A 21,123-nucleotide genomic window follows, 5' to 3' on the forward strand; every position below is an offset into this window, starting at 1 on the left:
ACTTGGGGATCTCATTTTTTAAAAATTTAATTATTATTTAATTTATTTAATTATTATTTTTATTTATTTTTTATTTTTATTTATTATTTAATTAATTAATTAAATTTAATTTAATTATCATCACTCGAATGATGATTTTCAGATCTGCTTATCCTGTCCTAAGCTCTCTCCAGACCTCCAGACTCATAACTCTCATTGCGTATTAGACATCTCAAATAGAATATACTGAAGACATCCTTTTAAAAAAATTCTTACTTTCTGTCTTAGTAACAACTTTAAGAGAAAGGGCAAGGGCCAGGCAAACAGGGTTAAATGACTTGCCCAGGGTCACTTAGTTAGGAGGTGTCTCAGACCAGATTTGCCAAAGACCCCTTAAATTCAACATGTTCAAGATAACTTATCTTTCCTCCCGAACTCTCCTTTTCTGAACTTCCCTATTACTGTGAAGGCCACTATCATCCTTCTAGACCCCCAGCTTCCCAACCTGGGTGTCATCCTCAACTTCTCATTCTTTCTCATCACCCCATTCCCCCTACTCAATATCCAGTCTGCTGCTAAGTTCTGCTAATTTTGCCTTCCTGACATCTCTTGGATATGATTCCTTCTGTCCTCTGTTACTGCCAACATTCTAGTGCAGGCTCTGATCACCTCACATCTGGGCTAGAGCAACAGCCTGGTGGGTCTCCCTGCCTCAAGTATCTGCCCATTTCTGATGAACTGTCAAATTAACCATCTTAAAGTACAGATCTGTCCAGGTCACCACCTCTACTCAATAAACGCCAGTGGCTCCCTATCACTTCCAGGCATAAATGTAAAAAAGTTCTTCTGTTTGGCGATCAAAGCCCTTTCTGTCTTTCCTGTCTTTTTATAGCTTATTCCCTTCCATTTCCTGTGTAACCCTCCATTTGCAGACTTGGGACATTCTCTCTGGCTATCCTTGATGCCTAGAATTTTCTCCCTCCTCATCTCCACCTCTTAGCTTTCCTGGCTTCTTTGAAGCCCCAGCTAACACTCCATCTTTGACAAGAAGCTTTTTCTGGGCCCCCTTCATTTATTCCAGTATGTTTGTGTGACTGATTTTCTGCAATTAATACTGTCTATAGCTTATTTGTACAGTCATTTGCATGTTGTTTCCTCATCAGATGTGTGTTCTTGAGAGCAGGGACTGTCTTTTGTCTTTCTTTGAATTTCCAGAGCTCAGCATAGTGCCTGACACATAGTAAGCATTTCATAAATGCTGCTTGACTGACAGAGTTTGGGAAGAGGTATAATGTGTAATATATGAGCCTGGAAAAGTAATCTGGAGTCAGGGTGGGGAAAGGAGTTCCTGGGGCAATAGGGAGCCACTAGAGGTTTTTGAGCAGGGCAGGGACATAGTCACATTTGTGGTTTAGGGACATTACTCTGGCAGCTGGGGGGAAGGTAAATTGGAGTGGAGAGCATCCATTCAAGGCAGACATAAGTGGAGGAATACAACATGACTGAGATGAAAACACAAGGGGGGAAAGCACCCACAAATGGCCGAGGCTGAAAAAAGAGGCAGAGACTAGAGTGAGGTCTTGTTCCATTCACGTGCCTCACGGCCTCAAGGCCAACCTTCCCATTCAACCCAAGCCAGCTCAGCTGTTATTCTCCATCACCCATCCTCTGATGGGCTGTACCCTGGGCGTTCTCCCTCACGATGAGGCATTCCCCTATGCACACCTTCTAGTGAGACCAATGGTTTCTCTCCTTGAATGCCTTTCTCCCCACCCAGCGCTCTAAATTCCTAGGGTTAGGAAACTGGGATATTATTTGCACCCTGTCCCTCCCTGCCTGCTCTCTTAGCTCCCTCCCATTGCAACAGAGCCTCCCAATTACAGCTCATTACCTTATCATCGGCTTGGCCATGAATCATGGCCAAGGGAGGAGGGGACTGGGGACCTGCCCCGTTTTGTCACCTCCCTCTCTGTCAATGTATAAGGAGCAGTGGCTGGAGGAAGGATTTTTGGGGAGTCAGGGGAACCAGGGAAAGAAGAGAGGGCCACAGACACAAAGGGAACGAGGATTCGGGGAGGTTAAGGAAAGACACAGTCGGGGAGGAGGGAGAAGAAACAAGAAACGAGAAACGAGAAAGAAGGAAAATTGTGAGACAAGAAGTATAAAACCTAAAAGGAAGAAGCAGAGAGGAGGCAGAGATGAGATTGCCAGGATTACTCTTCTGCCTTATATTGTCCCTGACTCTCAGGGGCAGCTGGGAAGCTTCCCTGGGTGCTGCAGAGCCTGAGGAATTTGCTAATGGGGGACAGATTGGCGAAGGTTTAGGGGAACCTGTTGTCAATGGGCTTAAAAGATCTGTTGAAAGTGACTGGCAGAACATTCACCACCCCGGGGTAGCTGCTGTTGGGGATGATGTTGGTCGTGGGATACAGGATATAGGTAGTGCCATCAGTCATGCTGGTGGCCAGGTGGGCAAAGATATCAGCGAAGCTGGTAAAGCTATCAATCATGGAATGGATATTGTCCATCGTCCATGGCAAGGCATCCATCATCAGGGGATCGGCAATGTGAGTGGAAAGAAAGAGCGAAAGACCAGGGGGGAGGAGCTGTCAGGAGGCAGAGGGCTGTGGGTGCCAGGAAAACTGGAGCAGGGTGGGGTGCAGGTGTCAACAAGCCTTCATGGTCTGTCATGCTCTCCGTTTCCCTTCTGGCTCTCTTTTATGATGTTTCTTTCTTGGTAGTTTTTTTCTCCATCTCTTTCTCCCTGTTGTACCCTCTAATCTCCCTCACCAGTCAGTAAAGGATACCCACTCGGAGTATCCTCTCTTTGCAGGCACATGGCAAGCCTTTATTTGGAGGGCATGGAATCTCTGGAGCCAACTCCCATCATGGCCATGGGCTCCTGGGAGGTCATGAAAGCTCAAGCAGCAGTGGTGTCCATGGCCAAGGAAGCCACACTGGGAGTCACTCTCAAGGTTCATCTCAGGGTGCCTCATCCAGTCAGGGGAGCAATTCACAGGTAAATGAACCAGCCCATTGCCTTGAATCACCACTAACCAGCAGCCTTCTCCCTCAAATCTCTTTGGTCATCCCAACTCCCACCCTCTACCCTAACCCAGCCTCCTCTTCTCCACATCTCCCTCTTATTGTAGGGAAGTCATTTGGGCAACGGGAAGCTGGGGGAGAGGAGCAGCAACCAGGAATCAGGGGTAAGAGTGAAATTAGGGGAGGAGGCTTGTGGGAAGAAGGAAGGGATGGGAGGGTGATAAAATAGGATGAGGGAAAGTAGGGAAGGCTCTGAAGGGAAGAAATGAGAATTGGAAGGATGCTGGATGAGAAGGAGGCAGGAAGGAGGGATCATGGGAAGAAACTGGATGCTTGTGGGGATGGAAAGGAGGAAGAAATAGGGATGAAGATACACCTGGAGGAACAGGCCAAATTGAAAGGGATGCTGACTCTGGCTTAGGGTATCTGAACTCTAATACTATCTCCTTTTCCCCTTAGTGTACCAACCCCCCATCCTCTGGGTCAGGAGGAAGTGTCTCTGGGGTAAGGAGATATGGGGAAAGGGAACGATGTTGTGGCTATGGAGGTGTCTCCTTCACCCATTCCAGGACATGTGTCCACATGGGAGAGGAGAGGGAGGGGAAGGGACAGAAGACATACTTGGGCAATAATCTTGGTCTCTCTGATTCTGTATCACTTCCTTTCCCTTAGGGAGACTCCAGTAGCAGTGTCAGCAGTACTCCAAGCTCCTATGCAAGGGTGAGTCTTGGGTCAGAAGCAGAAGGCTCCAAATCTCACTTGGGTTTCAGTGCCTTTTGCAAACACCTCTGTATTTCACAAAGAGCTAGGGCTGCGGCCTTTGGCCTGTCTCCAATGTCTTGGGGTGCATCAGTGGTGGTAGTGGGGAGTCATCGACTAGATAAGATGTAAAAACTCTAAGACACTGGCAGATATACCTTCTGGGACAAATAAATCCAGTGAAAAAGAAGCTCCCAGGTTATCAAAGGGCAGAAGGGAAAGTGGGTAGTTTAAGAAGGAGTTTTAAGGGAGAGCCAATGGAGAGGAGAGGAGAGGAAGGGGGTAATGGTCCATGAATAATAGGATCCTGATTTCAGAGAACTGGGAGAAACTTTAGAAGCTTAGTTCAACTACATAATTTTGCAGATGAGAAAACTGAGGTCCAGAGGGGGAAGTGACTTATTCAAAGTCACATAAATTCAAGGGGCAGAGTCAGCATCTGAACCCAGGTCCTCTGCCTCTAAGCCCTTTCTCTTCCTAGTCTCATGCTAGATTTCTCAGCAATGCAGGTCAATGAACTAATCAACAGGCATTCAATAATCTCTGTTAAGGATTTAATTATATTAAATTAATTAAACAATTAATAAGTTAAGGATTCAATAATATCTCTGCCCTCAAGGAACTTACAAACTAACCACATCCAAACAACTATGTCTGAATAAGACAGATGGGGGATAAAGTCGGGGCAGTCTCAGAGGGAAGACACTTGCATTAGAGAGGAACAGGAAGGGAAACCAGGAGGTAGAGATGAAGAGGGGAGTTTTCTTGGAGGAAGGTCCTGCCTGGCAGAGGGAGAGCTGACCAAGCCTTCCTGCAGAAGATGGGACTGTGGAGGAGGAGAGTGGGTATGGAGGGATCACAACCCACCAAAGGGCAGTGAGAGGAGGAAAGGGAGACAGGCAGCCTCTGAGATGGGCAGAGACTACCTGCTCTGGTCCAGGATGAATGATTCTAACTGGATTCACTTGCTTCTGCATTCATTCCCTTTTCCTCCAATAACCTTATTCTAAATCTTGGCCCAGGCAACAACCCCAGAAGCAACCACTAGTGGAAACAGAAACCAGGTGAGCGCTGGGAAGAGCCATCCGACTTAGTGGGCTCTAGGAGGACAAGAATCCGAGGCTGTCCCTTAAGCATCCCTGGCTTGGCTGGGCTGTTGCCTCGGGACCAAGATCTAGCTCAACCTCAAAGCAGCTTGCTCTCCAGTGAGCTCCCTGCCTTATTAATAGGCACAGAAGGGAGGCTACACTTTTGCTTTCCAAATGTGTTTGCATTCCTTAAGCAACCCACTAGTTGAGAAGGTGGGGAAGGTGTGGGATGGGTGGTTGGGTACCTACCGGAGGAGAGAAGCAATTGGAGGTGGAGTTGGTTGCTAACCTACAAAGCCTGTGTGGGCTATCACATTTCCAGGTCCTCTTTTGTAAACCTCTAAATCCATCCCATTATTTCAGGCATCTACATCATCATCATCATCATCCTCTGGCAGTGGTGGAAATAATGGTGGCGTCCAAGGGGTGAGTGAGTGAGTGAGTGTGTGTGTGTGTGTGTGTGTGTGTGTGTTGGGAAGGGCAGTTCAGGCTATCTGGGTGTTGGAATTAAAGACTAGGGGCTGGAACTAGATTAAGGTTTAAGATTGGGGTTCAAGATCTGATGCAGAGGACTCAGCCCCCATTTGGCATTCAGATGGCTTGGGGTTGTGCCTGAATTCCTGGGATTTTATGGCCTTGGTTTATAGTGTCCACATCCCACCGCTAAAACTTTGTTCTCTTTTCTCTTCCCAGTGCGAGAACCCAAGCGGTGGACAACAGGTGAGAGCAGATGCTGTTAACTATCAGATCTAGTCCTCATGCTTATAAGTAACACTACTCTAAGGAACCAATTACTTTAGCCCTATCCTTATCATTACGGCTAACCCCAATCTTATCTCTCATCTCAACCCAACCTCCACTGCACTTTTGGTCCTCACAGGAATGATGATCTTCCTCTTAGCAGTTGTAATCTAATGGGACATAAGATTATTTGAGGGTATCGAAATAAGTTGAAAATGAACAAAACAGTAGTCAGGTACAATTCTACAAGTGCCAGCTTTTACAAAGAGATGAGTCTGTGCCAAGGTACTCAGATACCAAGATGAATTTTAAATGTATACTAGAGGGACAGCTAGGTGGCTCAGTGGACAGAGAGCCAGGCCTGGCAATGGAAGGTCTTGGGTTCAAAGGTGGCTTCAAATACTTCCTAGCTATGTGACCCCAGGCAAGTCACTTGACCCCAATTGCCTAGACCTTCCTGCTCTTCTGTCTTGGAATCAGTATTTATTCTAAGACAGAAGGTAAGATTTTTTTTTTTTAATGTACACCAGGGACATGGCTGGTGAATAGTAGGGTGAAGTCCTTGGCAAAGTTAAGAATATTTTTCTACAGTAAATAACTGTCTCTCCATTTCATATTGGTTTTGCCTAAAGTAAGGCACACCAGCAGTGCAGGTAGTCTATATGGGAGGCTCAGGGGGTGAGGAAGGGAGAATTCTATCTTTAATGGGGTTAACAAGGGACAGTTTTCTTGGAGATGAATTTACTACCATTGGGAAAGTAATCCCCATCCTTGGTCTCTCTCTTCTCCTTCCTCAGGGAGGTAGCTCTCCCAGCAATGGGCAGCCTGGATCTGGCTCTTCAAGTGGATCTAACAACTGGGTAAGAAGCCTGGAAACTGGAGATTCTTCTTAGAAGGAATAAGTGAGGTCAAGCCAAAGAGAATGAGGAAGAGCTCTCAGTTATCTATGCTAATAATGGAGGAAAGTTTGCCACCATTGGGAAAGTAATCCCCATCCTTGGTCTCTCTCTTCTCCTTCCTCAGGGAGGCAGCTCTCCCAACAGTGGGCAGCCTGGATCAGGCTCTTCAAGTGGATCTAACAACTGGGTAAGAAGCCTGGAAACTGGAGATCCTTCTTAGAAGGAATAAGTGAGGTCAAGCCAAAGAGAATGAGGAAGAGCTCTCAGTTATCTATGCTAATAATGGAGAGAAGTTTGTCACCATTGGGAAAGTAATCCCCATCCTTGGTCTCTCTCTTCTCCTTCCTCAGGGAGGCAGCTCTTCCAGCAATGGGCAGCTTGGATCTGGCTCTGCAAATGGATATAACTGGGTAAGAAACCTGGAAACTGGAGATCCTTCTTAGAAGGAATAAGTGAGGTCAAGCCAAAGAGAATGAGGAAGAGCTCTCAGTTATCTATGCTAATAATGGAGAGAAGTTTGCCACCATTGGGAAAGTAATCCCCATCCTTGGTATCTCTCTTCTCCTTCCTCAGGGAGGCAACTCTCCCAACAGTGGGCAGCCTGGATCTGGCTCTGCAAATGGATATAACTGGGTAAGAAACCTGGAAACTGGAGATCCTTCTTAGAAGGAATAAGTGAGGTCAAGCCAAAGAGAATGAGGAAGAGCTCTCAGTTATCTATGCTAATAATGGAGAGAAGTTTGCCACCATTGGGAAAGTAATCCCCATCCTTGGTATCTCTCTTCTCCTTCCTCAGGGAGGCAACTCTCCCAACAGTGGGCAGCCTGGATCTGGCTCTGCAAATGGATATAACTGGGTAAGAAACCTGGAAACTGGAGATCCTTCTTAGAAGGAATAAGTGAGGTCAAGCCAAAGAGAATGAGGAAGAGCTCTCAGTTATCTATGCTAATAATGGAGAGAAGTTTGCCCCCATTGGGAAAGTAATCCCCATCCTTAGTTTCTCTCTTCTCCTTCCTCAGGGAGGCAACTCTCCCAACAGTGGGCAGCCTGGATCTGGCTCTGCAAATGGATATAACTGGGTAAGAAACCTGGAAACTGGAGATCCTTCTTAGAAGGAATAAGTGAGGTCAAGCCAAAGAGAATGAGGAAGAGCTCTCAGTTATCTATGCTAATAATGGAGGGAAGCGGAGGGGCACACAGTCCTCAAATCTTCTGTTTAGTTTTGGATTATATTTTGGTCCTTTCATGGAACATGTATGCACTTGATGCACTTGGTGATCTGGGCCTCCTAAGGTCTCAAATAAATAATGAAATTGCCCCATGAAGATCTTACTCAGAAGTTGCTAGAGAGCCAACTGGTTTCCCCAATCTCAATTACTCTTTTCTCCTCATTCTCAGACTGAGACAAAAGCATCAGCCTAAATTGAGCCTTTCCTTCTCTTTCCTACCCATTCTTCCCCCTTTCAAAATTGGATCTCCTTGATGGGCTCACATCTCTGGAGGATGGTTAAGAAAATGAAGGGCTTGAATTTCAAAGGCTTACCCTCCCAAACTCGGTTGGGCAGTAGGGTGCTTGAAGGAATGAATATGAGTTGATAATATCAAGAAAGAGCTTAAGTAAGCATGGGAGGTGATACTGTCAACAACTAAAAAGTGAAACAAGATTTTCATGCTCTATGTAGAGATAGGGATCAGGTTTTGTTGAGGGAGGGAGGTTACCTGCCTATTTCATAGAATTTGAGAGAGTCCTTCATGTCCCTGACTCTACTTTTAAAAGTCCACTGCCCTACTGGAGGAGAGTCCAAAAGAATCCAAGAAGACCTCAACTTCTCTAAAATTGTAGAGCATCTATCTACTCCCAATTTCCTTCCCTTGCCTCCATCCTTCTCATCTTCTAACTTTCTGTCCCATCTTCCCATAGGAAGGTGAGGATGAAATGAAGAATGGGTCCAGGAGGAAATGGAGTCCATGGATAGGATGCCAGGTTCCCTGGTTTCTGGAGGCTTAGAATGTCTCTCTCTCTTCTTTTCAGGGGACTAATTCAGGGTTACCTTCAGCAGGAGGGAATGGCGGTTCTGGAATTAATGGTGTGGTGAGTCTGGAGTTCTTTTCCTACTTTATGTTTCAGTCAGAGTTGTTTCTGATGAAGAAAAGTCAGACAAGACTAGCTGGGACACCACTGGGTGTGCCCAATTCCTTAGGTCCTGAGGGCTTTGTCAAGCCATCATCAAATACGGGTCACCTACAGGGTACATGATCTTCTCCTATGTGCTGGGAGAAAAGGCAGACTTAGAAAAATTCTGCCCCTAGAAAACTAAGTTGGGGCAAAAAGGACTCACACACACCCAGAGAGAGAGAGCTATGAAATGCATTAAGAATATTCAAGTGGCAATTTAATAATAATAATAATAATCAGGAGGGCCTTCTATGGGGAAAACTTCTTAGAGGCCAGGATGAAAAAAACATTTTTAAACCCTTACCTTACTGTTCTAAGGCAAAGAATGATAAGGACTAAGCGATGGGGGGTCAAGTGACTTGTCCAGGGTCACACAGCTGGGAAGTGTCTGAGACCAGATTTGAACCCAGGACCTCCCATCTCTGGACCTCACTCTCAATCTATTGAGCCACCCAGCTGCTCCCCTGAAGATGTTTTAAAGGCTGGACAAATCTGCCCTTAGACACTTCCTAGCTGAGTTACTTAACCCCAATTGCCTGGACCTTACCACTTTTCTGCCTCGGAACCCGGGTTTAGTATCAATTCTAAGATAGAAGGGTAAGGTAAAGAAGGGTAAAAGAAAATAAATAAATAAAGGATGGCCAAAAGAGACATGACTGGAAGGGGTGAGACATGAAGAGGAGAGCATTCTGGTTGGGTCGGTGGGTGGGGAGCATACTTGTCATTTGAAGGGACAAGAAAGAAAATCAGGCCAGCATGAAGGTGGGGAAAGGGAAACCAGCCAGAGATGCCTTACAGAAGCTAGGTAGGTCCAGTTCTACCAGCCTTGATAACGTTTTGGCTGTTAGATAAGAGAACTTCCATAAGTGAGGGAGGGGAGAAACAGCACAGACTCTGGAGCTAGGAAGCTACTAGCTTCTCAAAAGACAAGTAGAGTTAGAGTTAAATGACTTGAGATTTGGGGGGAGGGAAATATTTAGAAATCTCCAGGTGCAAATGCAAATGAAAGAGAAGGGGCAGAGGTTTGGGAGCTCTTGGCAGTGTGAATATTAGTCTGGATACCTTGTTCACCACTGTGGTGACAGAGTGTAGCAATCAAGGCTGAGGGAGATCCTAGCTGAAGGTGGATGAACAGACCAATAAATCAAACAAGAAATATTCTATCCTACTATTAGAAAGGGTCAGTTATTATTATGACTCTGTCTACATTAATCCATGAATAGACAAAGAGGAATTTCTACCATACAGAGTGACCCTCCCTCCTCGCTCTCAAAACCAGAGCATTTGGCTGGTGCCCAGCACAGGGGGCTCAGAGCAGTCATTCCTCAGGATGGGTCTCACTTCCTCCAGGCTAGGAAGGAGCCAGGGCTCAGCTCCACAGAATGCAGAGGCTCAGGCAGGAGAGTCCCAGCAAGGGCCATCAAGGGGGCTGCTTCCTGCCTGTAGACTCCCAGGGCTCCCTCCCAAGGCAGCTCATGGCAGTATGATTAAGCAGCAATCAATCAATCAGGACTGACCCCATCCATTTTTTCTTTCTGTGTTTCTCCCTTTCTCTCTTCCCCTCCCTCTCTTCCCCCCCTCCTTTTCTTCCTTCCTTCCTTCCTTCCTTCCTTCCTTCCTTCCTTCCTTCCTTCCTTCCTTCCTTCCTTCCTTCCTTCCTTCCTTCCTTCCTCTCTCTCTCTCTTTCTTTCTTTCTCTCTCTCTCTCTCTCTTTCTTTCTTTCTTTCTTTCTTTCTTTCTTTCTTTCTTTCTTTCTTTCTTTCTTTCTTTCTTTCTTTCTTTCTTTCTTTCTTTCTTTCTTTCTTTCTTTCTTTCTTTCTTTCTTTCTTTCTCCCTCCTTCCCTTCTTTATCTTCTATCTTTGAATCAGTACCAAGTACCTTCCTCCTTACCCTCTCACAGCAAGAGGTGTCTGAGGCCAGCTTTGAACTTAGGACTTCCTGTCTCCAGAAATTCATTCATTGTGGTGGTGGTTCAGTCATTTTCAGTTGTGTCTGACTCTTCATGACCCCACCTGGGGTTTTCTCGGCAGAGATAATGGAGTGGTTTGCCATTTTCTTCTTTACCTCATTTTACAGATGAGGGGACTGAGACCTTCAGAGTTAAGTGACTTACCCAGGATCACACACCTCTAAGTGTCTGAGGTCAGCTTTTAACTCAGGTCTTCCTGACTCCAGGTGGTGCTCGCGCATTGTAGGGCTATCTAGTGGCCCATTTAAAAATTTTTCCATGGTACCTTGTATGGCCCCATCATCCTTTGTATTTATTTTCTATTTTGTAAAGTTATTTGTTGCCATGTCTTTTTCCACTGTCACATTTTCCATTTGATTTAGAGCAACAAGAATTTAGCAAGGCTGTGTGACAACACTGGGGATGAGGAGGAAAAGATCCCAACGTCCCTGTCCTTGAGAAGCTTACAGTCTCTCAGAACAGATAACATGTCCAGAGATCATAGGACCATGGATCTGGGAGGTGGAAGGGACCTCAGGGGCCATTTATTCTAACCCTCTCAATTTATAGTTGAGGAAACTGAGGCCCAGGCAGGTTAAATGGGATTCCATGGTGAGGGAGATCAGAGGCAGGGTTTAAACCAAACCCTCTGATTCCAGAGTCAATATTCTTTTTTACATGTAAGTAAATGCTGTGCAACTAAATAATGCCATAATGGATAGAGCGCCAGGCCTGGAGTCAGGAATACTCATTATTCTGAGTTCAAATTTAGCCTCAGGCACTTTCTAGCTGTGTGAACCTGGGCAAGTCACTTCATACTGTTTGCCTCATCTGTCCGATGAACTGGAGAAGGAAGTGGCAAGCCACCCCCGTATCTCTATACCTGAGTTTCTTTCTCTGCCAAGAAAACCCCACATAGGGTCATATAGAGTCAGACACAACTGAAACGATTCGATAACAAAAATACAGAGTAACCAGAGAGGGCAGAGAACACCAATAGCTGGGTTTGGGAAGGACTCTGAAGTGATACCCCAGAATCTGGAGTGCTGGAGTTGAGCCCACAAAGGAAGACAAAGATTCCCAGGCCCTATAAGCTCTTCCAGCGGAGTGGAAGAGCCCTGGACTTGGTGTTACAGGACCTGAGTTCAAGTTCTGTTTCTCCCCATTTAAAAGCTATGCAACCTTGTTCCCATCACCTCTCTTGAGTCCCATTCCTTCCTTGTAGAGGGAGAAAGATAATACATATTTTATAGGGCTACCACAAACGTTCTCTTTCTCAGCACCTAGGACAGTGCGGGGTCCCTGTTGGTTATTTCATTAATGGTTTCATACACTGGCCAAGGATGGTGAATCCCTGGGGCAGGTGCCAGTCAGAGTGAGTGAGAGAGGAGAAGCCAAAATAGTTTCTTTTTCTTTTTTAAATCTCTGGCTTAGAATTGATACTAAGTATTGGTTCCAAGACAGAAGAGCAGTTAGGTTTAAGTGGCTTGTCCAGGGTCATACAGCTGGGAAGTACCCGAGGCCAGATTTGAACCCAGGATGTCCCATCTCTCAATCCACTGAGCTAACTAGCTGCCTCCCCCCAAAACAGTTTCTTAATGGTCACTCCAAAGAAGCTCCCTGGAGGTAGATTTTAGATGCTGACATAAAGAGAAGGAGAGAGAAGCCTTCACATGATGATGTTAAGGTCGTACTAGGAGAAGGCAGCATAGGACAGAGAAGATGTGATGCCTGAAATGAGTGGAGTGGATGGCTTGGAAGAATCCCAGGGCATGCAGAGCTTGAGCATTTACTTTTCTTTGATCCCTTATACAGGACTCTGGGTCCAACATGGCTGGAGGAGAAATTGGAGGAGCAGAAATCAACGGTGGAAACGGAGCTCTTGTAAGTGCTGTCACACCTGGCCCGTTGCATTTCTGTGGGGAGGGGGAATGGGGGGGAGATGGGGCCAGCTTGGAGTCACAGGACTTGTGGGTCCTCTATTGCCTTGGAATGTGGCCTTGGCCCCCAGCTATTCTTGCCCTGATTAAAGTCCTCTCTGGGGACTCAGATGTCCTGCCTCCAAATCTCCCCCTCAGTGTCACGGCACGATGCCTTCACCCTTTTTCTCATTCCTCTTCCTCAGAACTCTCCCTCCTCTCAAGGCTTCTTCAACTTTGACACGTTCTGGAAGGTAAGTCTGGTGAAAACCTTTTCTCCCCACTCGCTTCCCTCCCGAGGTGGCTGTTCTAACCACCTGTTTTTCCAGCTGACTCTGTAGGTGTACAAGACACCTCGGGGTGTCCTGTATGACTGGGTTGTATTGTGAGGGCATCTCCCGTTCCCAGGCTCCATACTCTGTTCTAATTCTTCTTCCCTTTTCTTTGCAGAACTTTAAATCCAAGCTGGGCTTCATTAACTGGGATGCCATAAACGGCAAGGTAAGGGTCGGACTGGGAGGTCAGGGTACCCGGAGGGAAAGAGCTAGTCAAGCTCGGGCCCAGAATGGCATCTCTGAGCTAGGGGGATACATGCCTCTGAGAAGGTTAGAACTGCAAGGCGGGAGCTTGGAGATCACGGAGTGAATCCCCTTATGTTACTGAGGGACCCAGAGAGCTGACTAGGTAACCGTCTCCTGACTGAGCCCTGAGCTCATCCCAGAAGCCCTTGCGCCTGGGTTCTTGTGGAGGTGGGAGGCAGAGGGGGGAGAGTATTCTGTGGGAAGAAACCTAAAAGGGGGACAGGATGCCTTACTGCCTTCTCCACACAATCCTTGGTGGGTGAAGGTCCTTGTGTCTTAGTTTCCCTTTCAGGATCTTCTCCCTAAAGAAAGCTAACCAGTCCAGTTCTTATGGATCTGGAATGGGAGGGCGGACAAGTATAGTACAAAGAAAAGAGAAGGAAGTTTGGAGTGAAAGGATCTGGGTTCAAATTGCCATACTTGCTATGATCTGTTGACTTTGCATAAGCCACCTCTCTGGGCCTCTGTTTTCTGCCAGAAAATGAGGGGAATGGGCCCTTCCAGTCCCAGATCTATGATGCTCTGTACAGAGTGCATAGCGTTGCTGCTGGGGATGGGGGGGGGACAGCCAGGAAGCCGAGCTTGGGGCTCGGCATCCACGAGAGGGAGCGTACAATCCCCAAACCCGGGCACCTGACACCATGCTCTCTTACCTTAAGTAGCCCTACTGGTTTGGGCGTCCTGTCGTCATCCTGAGCTGACTGATACCCTTGAGAGGTGATTGCCTCCTCACCACTCAAGGGAGTAGACTGGATTGACAGGATTTCCCAAAGGGTGAAGGCCCCAAGGCGAATTCCAAGTAAGAGAGAGTACTGAGGCCCTGTGGTCCCACCCTCACAGAGGGCCTGGTTTGATAGAGAAGACACAGGATCCTCTTTCAGGGAACTTCTGATCTAACTGGGGCACATTGGACTAGGAGAGTGTGTGCTCCGATTGGGGAGAGAGCACACACACACACATGCACACATATAACATACGCCCATGAGATAGATGGATATTGACAGAATATCACGTCCAGTGTAAATGAATATAATGAAAATAACTCCCAGGATGCAAGTGAAAGAGAGTCAGAATAAGCATTGAGAGAGGCTTTCTACAGGGCAGACCCTGTGGAGGAAAAGGGGGGACATTCTTGAGGAGGAAACCAGCTGAGTGAAGCTTCCAAAATGGGAATGAGGGGTTGGGATAAAGGCTCTTTGAAGCAGACCAGGTCAGGGGACAGCTTTTGTGAAGAGGCCTTCCAGGCTAGAAATATTGCCTTGGACACGAGGGACAGCAGGGCACCACCGGGGAGGTTCTAGATCACAACCCTACCCCCTCCACAGTCCATCCTTCCTAGAATTCCCACCTCACCCCATCCCCACCCTCACCCCTGAGCTCTCTCTTAGAGCTTATTTTTTCGCCCAGGACCAGAGGAGTTTTCGCATCCCGTGATTTCCAGACGAGGAGTTGCCAGACGGATGGGACCTTCAGGCCCCACTCCCAAATTCCCTAAAATGAGAACACCCCCTTCTCCTTTAAATAAACCACAGCTCCCCTAGAATCCCTGTCTCCGCTCTTTCTTGCCGCCTCATCTATGTTTAAAGGGGAGAGGGTTGGAGGGAAAGAGTGAGGTGTTAAAGCTTGGGAGGGGGAGCTGGATCCAGTAATGGAGGGAAGCTCTGGGCAGAGATGTCTCACCACTGACATCTCCCTCCAGGTCTTATTCTTTTTACACGTGGGTCAAAGAAAGCCTGGGATAATAGTGCTCTTCACCCTGGGCTCTCCCATCTATTTTTCCACTTCATTCCTCAGAATTGAGGTTTCCTACACTCAATCTCCCATCCCCCTTTGAGGCTCCAAGATGTCTGTGTGTCCAACTCCTCCTGAGTTCTTAGTCACTGAGAAAGACCAAAAGACTGTTGGCTTGGATGGGGTTGGGGAATGGGGTGTGTGTCTGTGTGGGGTGTGTGTGTATGTTTGTTGGGTGGTGGGTAGAGAAATCTCAGAGGGATTTTTTAGACACAAATTCTTTTAGATACAAATACTTGGGTCTAAAGTAGCCAGGAGGGAGTGAGGCTCCCTGTTAATTTGCTTCCCCCATTTCCTCCACAGAATCAGATCCCATCATCCAATGTCCGGGCCCTACTTTACTTCCGAAGGCTCTGGGAGGTAGGAGAAACCCTGAGGCACTCCTGGCCCTTTCAGTCAATCCTTTCTCCCCTCCCCTCTCCAAACGTGGCTGGCCAATAACCTCTGTTGATTCCCCATTTCTCCTGATCACCATCTCATTTCCTTTCTAAGACCCAACCCAATGTCAAATTCCCACATTGCCTGGCAATCTGACAGTCATGTTCATTGCCAATTTCCATGCTTTATCCCCGACTTCCCCTTGTACCCAAGCTGCACCTGGTCCCTACCACTCCACTCCAAGGCTATGCCCAACTCGGTTTCTCCCCCTGGACCCTTGGTCCTTCCCCCACAGCAAGCACCTTGGCTCCCTATGAAACTTCTCTTTCTCTCCCTCTCTCTGTAGGATTTCAAACACAACACACCTTACATCAACTGGAAATTTATCACTGAGGTAAGGGATCTGGGACCCTAGCTTTGGGGATGGGCGATGCGGGTCCAGGAATCGGGAAGGCCCTGCCAAGCAACCTGCTGACTCAGCCCCCTACCTCAGTTACCTACTTTGCTGGTTTATGCAACCATGGGTGGAGGTGAGAGTTGGGATGAGAGGGAAAGCTGTGAGTCATAGGGGAGGGAGGTCCTCGCCAGCCTTCCCTGATATAAAAGCTGAGGGCCCACAGGTTGGGACAGTCGCTCCTAAGCTGCGGGAACATGAAATCGTCTACGGTCTCTGCTCTGCTGCTGCTGCTGATTAGTTTGACTTGGCTTGGGGGGACCCATGGCAGGGTGGGTAATGGAAAGAGAGGAGGGGAGAGCAAGTGGAGGGAGGCCAGTAAAGGGATATCCTGAGCCCTTGGGCCTGTCCCCCCACTGGAAGGGGTTTGGAAGTCCAGGGCTGGGCTGGGCTGATGAATGGGGCTTTAGAGATCCTTCTGGGGTGGGAAAGAGAATAAGACTATTATTAAGGGTCAGCATGTGAAGAAGGGCCTCGGCCTATTGAAATGGGTGGGGGATGGCAGGCCACTTGGGTCTTGGGAGATCTCTGTTTCAAGTGCAGGATAATGAAGCCCTAGAAGAGGTCAGTGCTTAGGAGACGGATACCAAGGTCTTGGGAAGAGGATTTGGTCTTTGTGTCGGGGGTCTTGAGGAGAGATGGGGGGAGAAGGCAATGGATTTAGGTTAGGAGCAAGAAGGCTCTAGTTGGAAGTCTGGTTTAGGATGTCAGCCTACTTTTTCTGGAAGGGTAAAGGTGAAGATTAGGCGGGGTGTGGGCATCGCCGAGCTTATCTCTTCTTCTGGGCTGAGGTCAAGGGAGGTATTTTGCAATAGGATTGAAGTCAAGAGTTGGAGTTATGCCTGTTTATTTTCCTTATTTCTTTCTCTTTCCCTTGAAACAAACAAACAAACTTAGGATCCTTTCTCTGTCACAGTGAAAAGCTCTTCAGGCTAGACACCTTCTATACAGACTTGGAGTCTAGAGGGGGGAAGCAGGCTGGGGCTTGGGCTGATTGATGGGGGATAGATAGGTCCTGGGAAGGAGCAGGAGCTGGGATGGGGGGGGAGTGAGAGAGGGCGGAGGCTGGGTTACTTGGGCTCCCACCCAAGCAGTTGGCGGGGCTGAGATTTCTCCACCTGTTGCTCAAATGCCTTCAGACTCAGGAGGCACAATTCCCCAGGTGTCTGGGTTGGGGGTGAGGTAGGTAGAGTTGCCAAGACCAGTTCTCTGCCCCCGCTTCCCCACCCCGAGAGTGTTGAAACCCCAGCTCTATCTGGGGCAGTGCCACCCCACTCCCGGCCAGGCCTTCTGCCTCCTGTGTGGGCAGCTTCTGTTTCCCAGGAGCTGGTAGGACAAGATGCTCTGGTTCTAGGGGGCGCTGAGCGGCTGGGCAGCTGGGCTCCAGGGCCTGGGTAGGACTGAGGACTGCATGGCCAGACGGAACATTATGAACCCTTCCTCCCTTTTCTAGGATGCTGATGAGCCTTCTCTTCAGAAGAGGTCGGGGGGCTCCGATCAGGTACGTCTGCTGGGTTCGGAGTCTGAGGACTTGGGTGCCAATCTCGTGAGGGATCCGAAACAAACAATCCTTGCTCTCAAGGAGCCTCCTGTATGCCAGGAGAAGACGCACTCAGCAAGGGCCGTGAGAGCCCAGGCCAATTTATATCTGGGGCGCTCTTGTTAAAGGGTGGGTGAGTGATCCGAGGGGTGCACTAAGGCTTCCTGGGGCTAGAAGGAGCCTTCTCAGCCCAATTTGGATCAAGGCTATCAGGAAGGAGAGGGGGGTGGGGAAGGGTTCCGTGCCTGATCTCAGAGCCCAGGATCAGCGAGGAACTTCCGGGGCCTGGGGAGTACAGGAGCTCGGAGGGGAAGAGAGTAGGCGAGATGGGGGCCCTTGAGCAGGAAGGCTGCGGCTCTCTAGCTTTCTCCCCCACTCCCCTGTCTCACAGAGCTACAACCAGCAGTCGTACCCCTCTGGTTATGGAGGACAATACCCGGCTAAGGTAAGGCCTGCTTATGACTTGATCTGCCTTTATAAGGAGTCCTGCCTAAGCGAATGGGGTGGGGATGGTGGGAGACTTCACCCTGGGTGTTGGGATCACCCATCTCTGGTTAGGTGATGCAGGGGATAGAAAGCTGGGCCAGGAGTCAGGAAGAGCTGAGTTCAAATCCTACCTCATACACTCACTGTGTGATACTGGACAAATCATATAATCTCTCTTGGCCTCAGTTTCCTCAATTGTAAAGTAGGAACAATACCTTTCTTTGATTCCCCAGGGCTTGTAGCACAGTGCCTGGCACCTAGGAAATGCTTCCTTAAAGTGTATTGACTGACTAGAGCACTGATGGAGGTTAAGGGACTGGTACAGGGACACACAGCCAGGAGGTGTCAGAAGCTGGACCTGCAGCCCAGCTGGGGACCCCTGGGAAGCCATGCCCACTGATGCTAAAACCAGTCACAGAGCATGCGGGCAAGACAAACAAATGCTTTGGGGCTTCGGCTCTTTTTTGAATCTGGTCTCTGCTCTATATTTTAATAACTGAGTTAACTTTGGCCAGGGAACAAGGAGTGAGCCCAGGAAACTGGCTGAGGGTACGACCAACCAATGAGGAGAAGGACCAGGGTTGGCCGCAGGAACTCCCAGAGAAGCAGGCTCCTTCTAGCAAAGCAGGCCCCATCTAGCTTTAGACAACTGCCAAGGCACTGACTTGCCCAGGGTCACCCGTGCTGGATTTGAAGGCCCAGGGCTCTCTCTGACACCACAGGGCTGCTCAAGGAAAAACTTAAACACTCCCACATGCTTGACAGAAGCTTGCTTTGTTCTAGAACTTCTAGAGATGGCCTTTTAAACGACAAAGGATGTAATTAGAAAGCTAAGCAATATGAGAAATAATAAGAAAACTGCTACCAAGTGAAGACAACTGAGGAGGCTTTTCTGGAGGGTGGCATGGGTCTCTGCTCTGTGGGGAAGGAAGGAGGCAGGAGAATGGGAGGGATGACCTTTCCCACATTCTCTGAAAGGTGGGAAACCATAGGTCTGGAAAACTGAAACTGAGATGCCCCCAACTTGCACTATAGAAACAGGGATACTAATTGCTTTGTGAAATATACTGTGGCAAATGTTCCGATGCCTGGGAATCTCTGGGGTCATGTCCTTCTCCCTCCTTTCTCCCTCTGTCCTTCTTCCTCTCTCTCCCTCCCTCTCTCTCCCCCTCCTTCCCTTCCTTCTGTCCTTTCCTCCTTCCTTCCCTTTCTTCCTTCCTTCTTTCAGGGCTTCCTCTTTCCTTCCCTCCCTTTCTCCCCTTCTTCCTTCCTTCTCCCTTCCTCTGTCCTTTCCTCCTTTCCTTCCTTCATCCCTTCCTACCTTCCTCTTTGCTTCTCTCCCTCTCCCCATAGTCATCCCATCTCTCTCTATCTTCCTCCCTCCTATTCCATCTCTCCAAGGCCTTCTGGGGCTAAATAGATACTCCTATGGTCCATTTGAATAAACCAGAATTAGGAAAGTAAATCTGCTCGCTCACTATTTCAAGAGTGGAATGAATTCCCAAGCCAAAGAGAAATGCTTTTAAGGTTTCTCCCACTGCTTTGGGTTCATCTTAAATTCCACTTCTAACCCAAGTTAATAATCGAGGGAAGCCCAGGCTGGGGGGGGGGGGTGGAACTCCTGGGTCCTGAACCACTGGCCAAACAACAGGATTGGACAGAAGAGGCCAGCCCTGGTAGTTTGATCCTCTGAGCAAAGAAGGCTGGGGGGGGGGGGCTGTTAAGGTAGTCCTGAAGCCCTATATAGGAGAGGTGGTTGGGAGTGCTAAGGATAGGAGGACGGAGAGCCCTTTCTGGGTCTCAGTTTCCTCCCCCACAGATGACCCCTAAGGCTTCCCCCAAGTCTAAACCTATGACCCTGTGATTAGAACTGATTGGTGAAAAGGGAGCTCCTTTCTCAAACCACCAACTTGATCTTGTCTCCACAGGGAGGACAGGGTGGACAAGTGACTACTTCCTCGGTGAGTGATGGGGAAGCCAGGATCCCTAGGGCTGGAGGGATGGGATGAAGGGCCTGAAGAAGGGCCAGGGGACATGTGCTGTGTGCCCTCTCATGTCTACTCTGTTCTGTTTAGGCTGCTCAGGCCATGCCAGACCTGCTCCAGTGGATGAGGTTTTGGTAGGTGAGTTTCAGAGACGGCGGAGAGGAAATTGGACAAACTTGCAAGTCACAGCCTCAAAGAAATGAGGGACTCCGGGGGTGTCCTGAGGACAAACAATCAGGCCCATGCCTTGGGGAAGCTGCTGGGAGCTAGGGACAGATTCAAGGGGAGGAAGACCAGGGTAGAGCTGAAGGAAGGCACTGGCTTCCTGACTGACCTGAGTCTGATGGGCCCGGAGCCAGTGTGGGCGGTCGAGGGGCTTGAGCTGACCAGTGGATCTGGGAGAAGGCAAAGGGCATGAGTCAGTGGAACAGAGAGGAAGAAGGCTATGCAAGGAGGGACCTCGGCCTGCGTCAAGGCCCAAAGGCAGAAACATACATCCTGGGTGGGAGAAATGAGCTTAGCTGCAATGAACTTAATTTGGATGAACTAAACTATAATTAATTAGCTAAAGTTAGATGAGTCTAATTAGCCTATATTCAGGAAGGGGTTGGGGAGGCTGGAAATAGTATGCCTGGAAAGCTTTTCATATTTGAGTTCTCTTCTCTCTTCCAGAGCTCATGACTTCCAGTCATGATGGGGCCCCTGCACACAGCAGACTTGGAGGAGTACAGACTACCCTGCCCTTGCCCTCCACAGCTCCCTTCCCAGCACCTTGGACCCTCAGCTCGTCTTCTCGCTGGATTGGAGAATCTATTTGTCTGGTCCTTGTTTGCTTGCATGTCTCCTGCCCTGGCATGTGACAATAGCCAGGTGGCTGGTACCCTGAGAGAGGAGCACAGTTTCCTCTCTCTAATTGCCTGGTTACCATGACAACTGTATAGGAGTTATTGCTGCTTTCAGGGCCTTCTCAGTGGAAATAAAACAAAAATGTTGTTACCTCCAAATCATTCTGGTGGTCTCATTCTTCCACGTTAAAGGAAAGCAAGGAATACGGTGGATGAGGATGAAGGAGGAAATTTGGGGCAGAGCCTCTTCCCATCTCCTTACCATTTATTTATTCGCTCTTTAAAGCGTGGTTTCTCCATCTGCTCACAGGCCTAAGCCCACTATCAATCATCAGGTCTGCCCAGGTGGGCCATGTCCCCTCTAGCTCAGAGCTCCCAGCCCTGAGAGACCTTCCAGACTTGGCCTCCTACGGAGCTGGGATTACAGGATTTCACTTTCGTGTCCACCACGCTTCGGGCCTTCTGAGCAATGGTAGTGGGCCTGCCACGAGGAAACCCAGGGCTCAAC

General features: G+C 48.5%; 1 protein-coding gene across 5 annotated transcripts; it reads left to right on the top strand.

Annotated features, from left to right (window-relative positions):
- The first annotated feature begins 1,975 nt into the window (after nt 1–1,975).
- On the top strand, nt 1,976–20,794 carry DMKN (dermokine). Of its 5 annotated transcripts, none has more exons than XM_056825309.1 (23): nt 1,976–2,546; nt 2,813–2,998; nt 3,132–3,188; nt 3,484–3,528; nt 3,697–3,744; nt 4,806–4,847; nt 5,235–5,297; nt 5,565–5,591; nt 6,410–6,472; nt 6,636–6,698; nt 6,862–6,921; nt 7,085–7,144; nt 8,544–8,603; nt 12,452–12,520; nt 12,762–12,809; nt 13,006–13,056; nt 15,231–15,287; nt 15,652–15,699; nt 17,213–17,260; nt 17,691–17,744; nt 19,714–19,746; nt 19,861–19,908; nt 20,443–20,794. In XM_056825309.1, exons 1-22 carry the CDS (start codon nt 2,178–2,180, stop codon nt 19,906–19,908), a joined length of 1,599 nt encoding a protein of 532 aa, XP_056681287.1. In that variant the 5' UTR covers nt 1,976–2,177; the 3' UTR covers nt 20,443–20,794. The 5 variants fall into 5 exon arrangements, with proteins under 5 accessions (XP_056681287.1, XP_056681286.1, XP_056681288.1 ...); XM_056825308.1 differs by lacking the exon at nt 7,085–7,144 and adding an exon at nt 7,531–7,590; XM_056825310.1 differs by lacking the exon at nt 7,085–7,144.
- Nucleotides 20,795–21,123: the final 329 nt, after the last annotated feature.

This window comes from Monodelphis domestica, chromosome 4, assembly GCF_027887165.1.
Source record: "Monodelphis domestica isolate mMonDom1 chromosome 4, mMonDom1.pri, whole genome shotgun sequence".
Classification (NCBI taxonomy): domain Eukaryota; kingdom Metazoa; phylum Chordata; class Mammalia; order Didelphimorphia; family Didelphidae; genus Monodelphis; species Monodelphis domestica.

Coding starts and splice junctions, on each gene's coding strand:
- DMKN (XM_056825309.1), top strand. CDS start 2,178: ATGAGATTGCCAGGATTACTCTTCTGCCTTATATTGTCCCTGACTCTC. Junction 3,189..3,483: donor GCAGCAACCAGGAATCAGGG/GTAAGAGTGAAA, acceptor TTTTCCCCTTAG/TGTACCAACCCCCCATCCTC. Junction 5,592..6,409: donor ACCCAAGCGGTGGACAACAG/GTGAGAGCAGAT, acceptor CTCCTTCCTCAG/GGAGGTAGCTCTCCCAGCAA.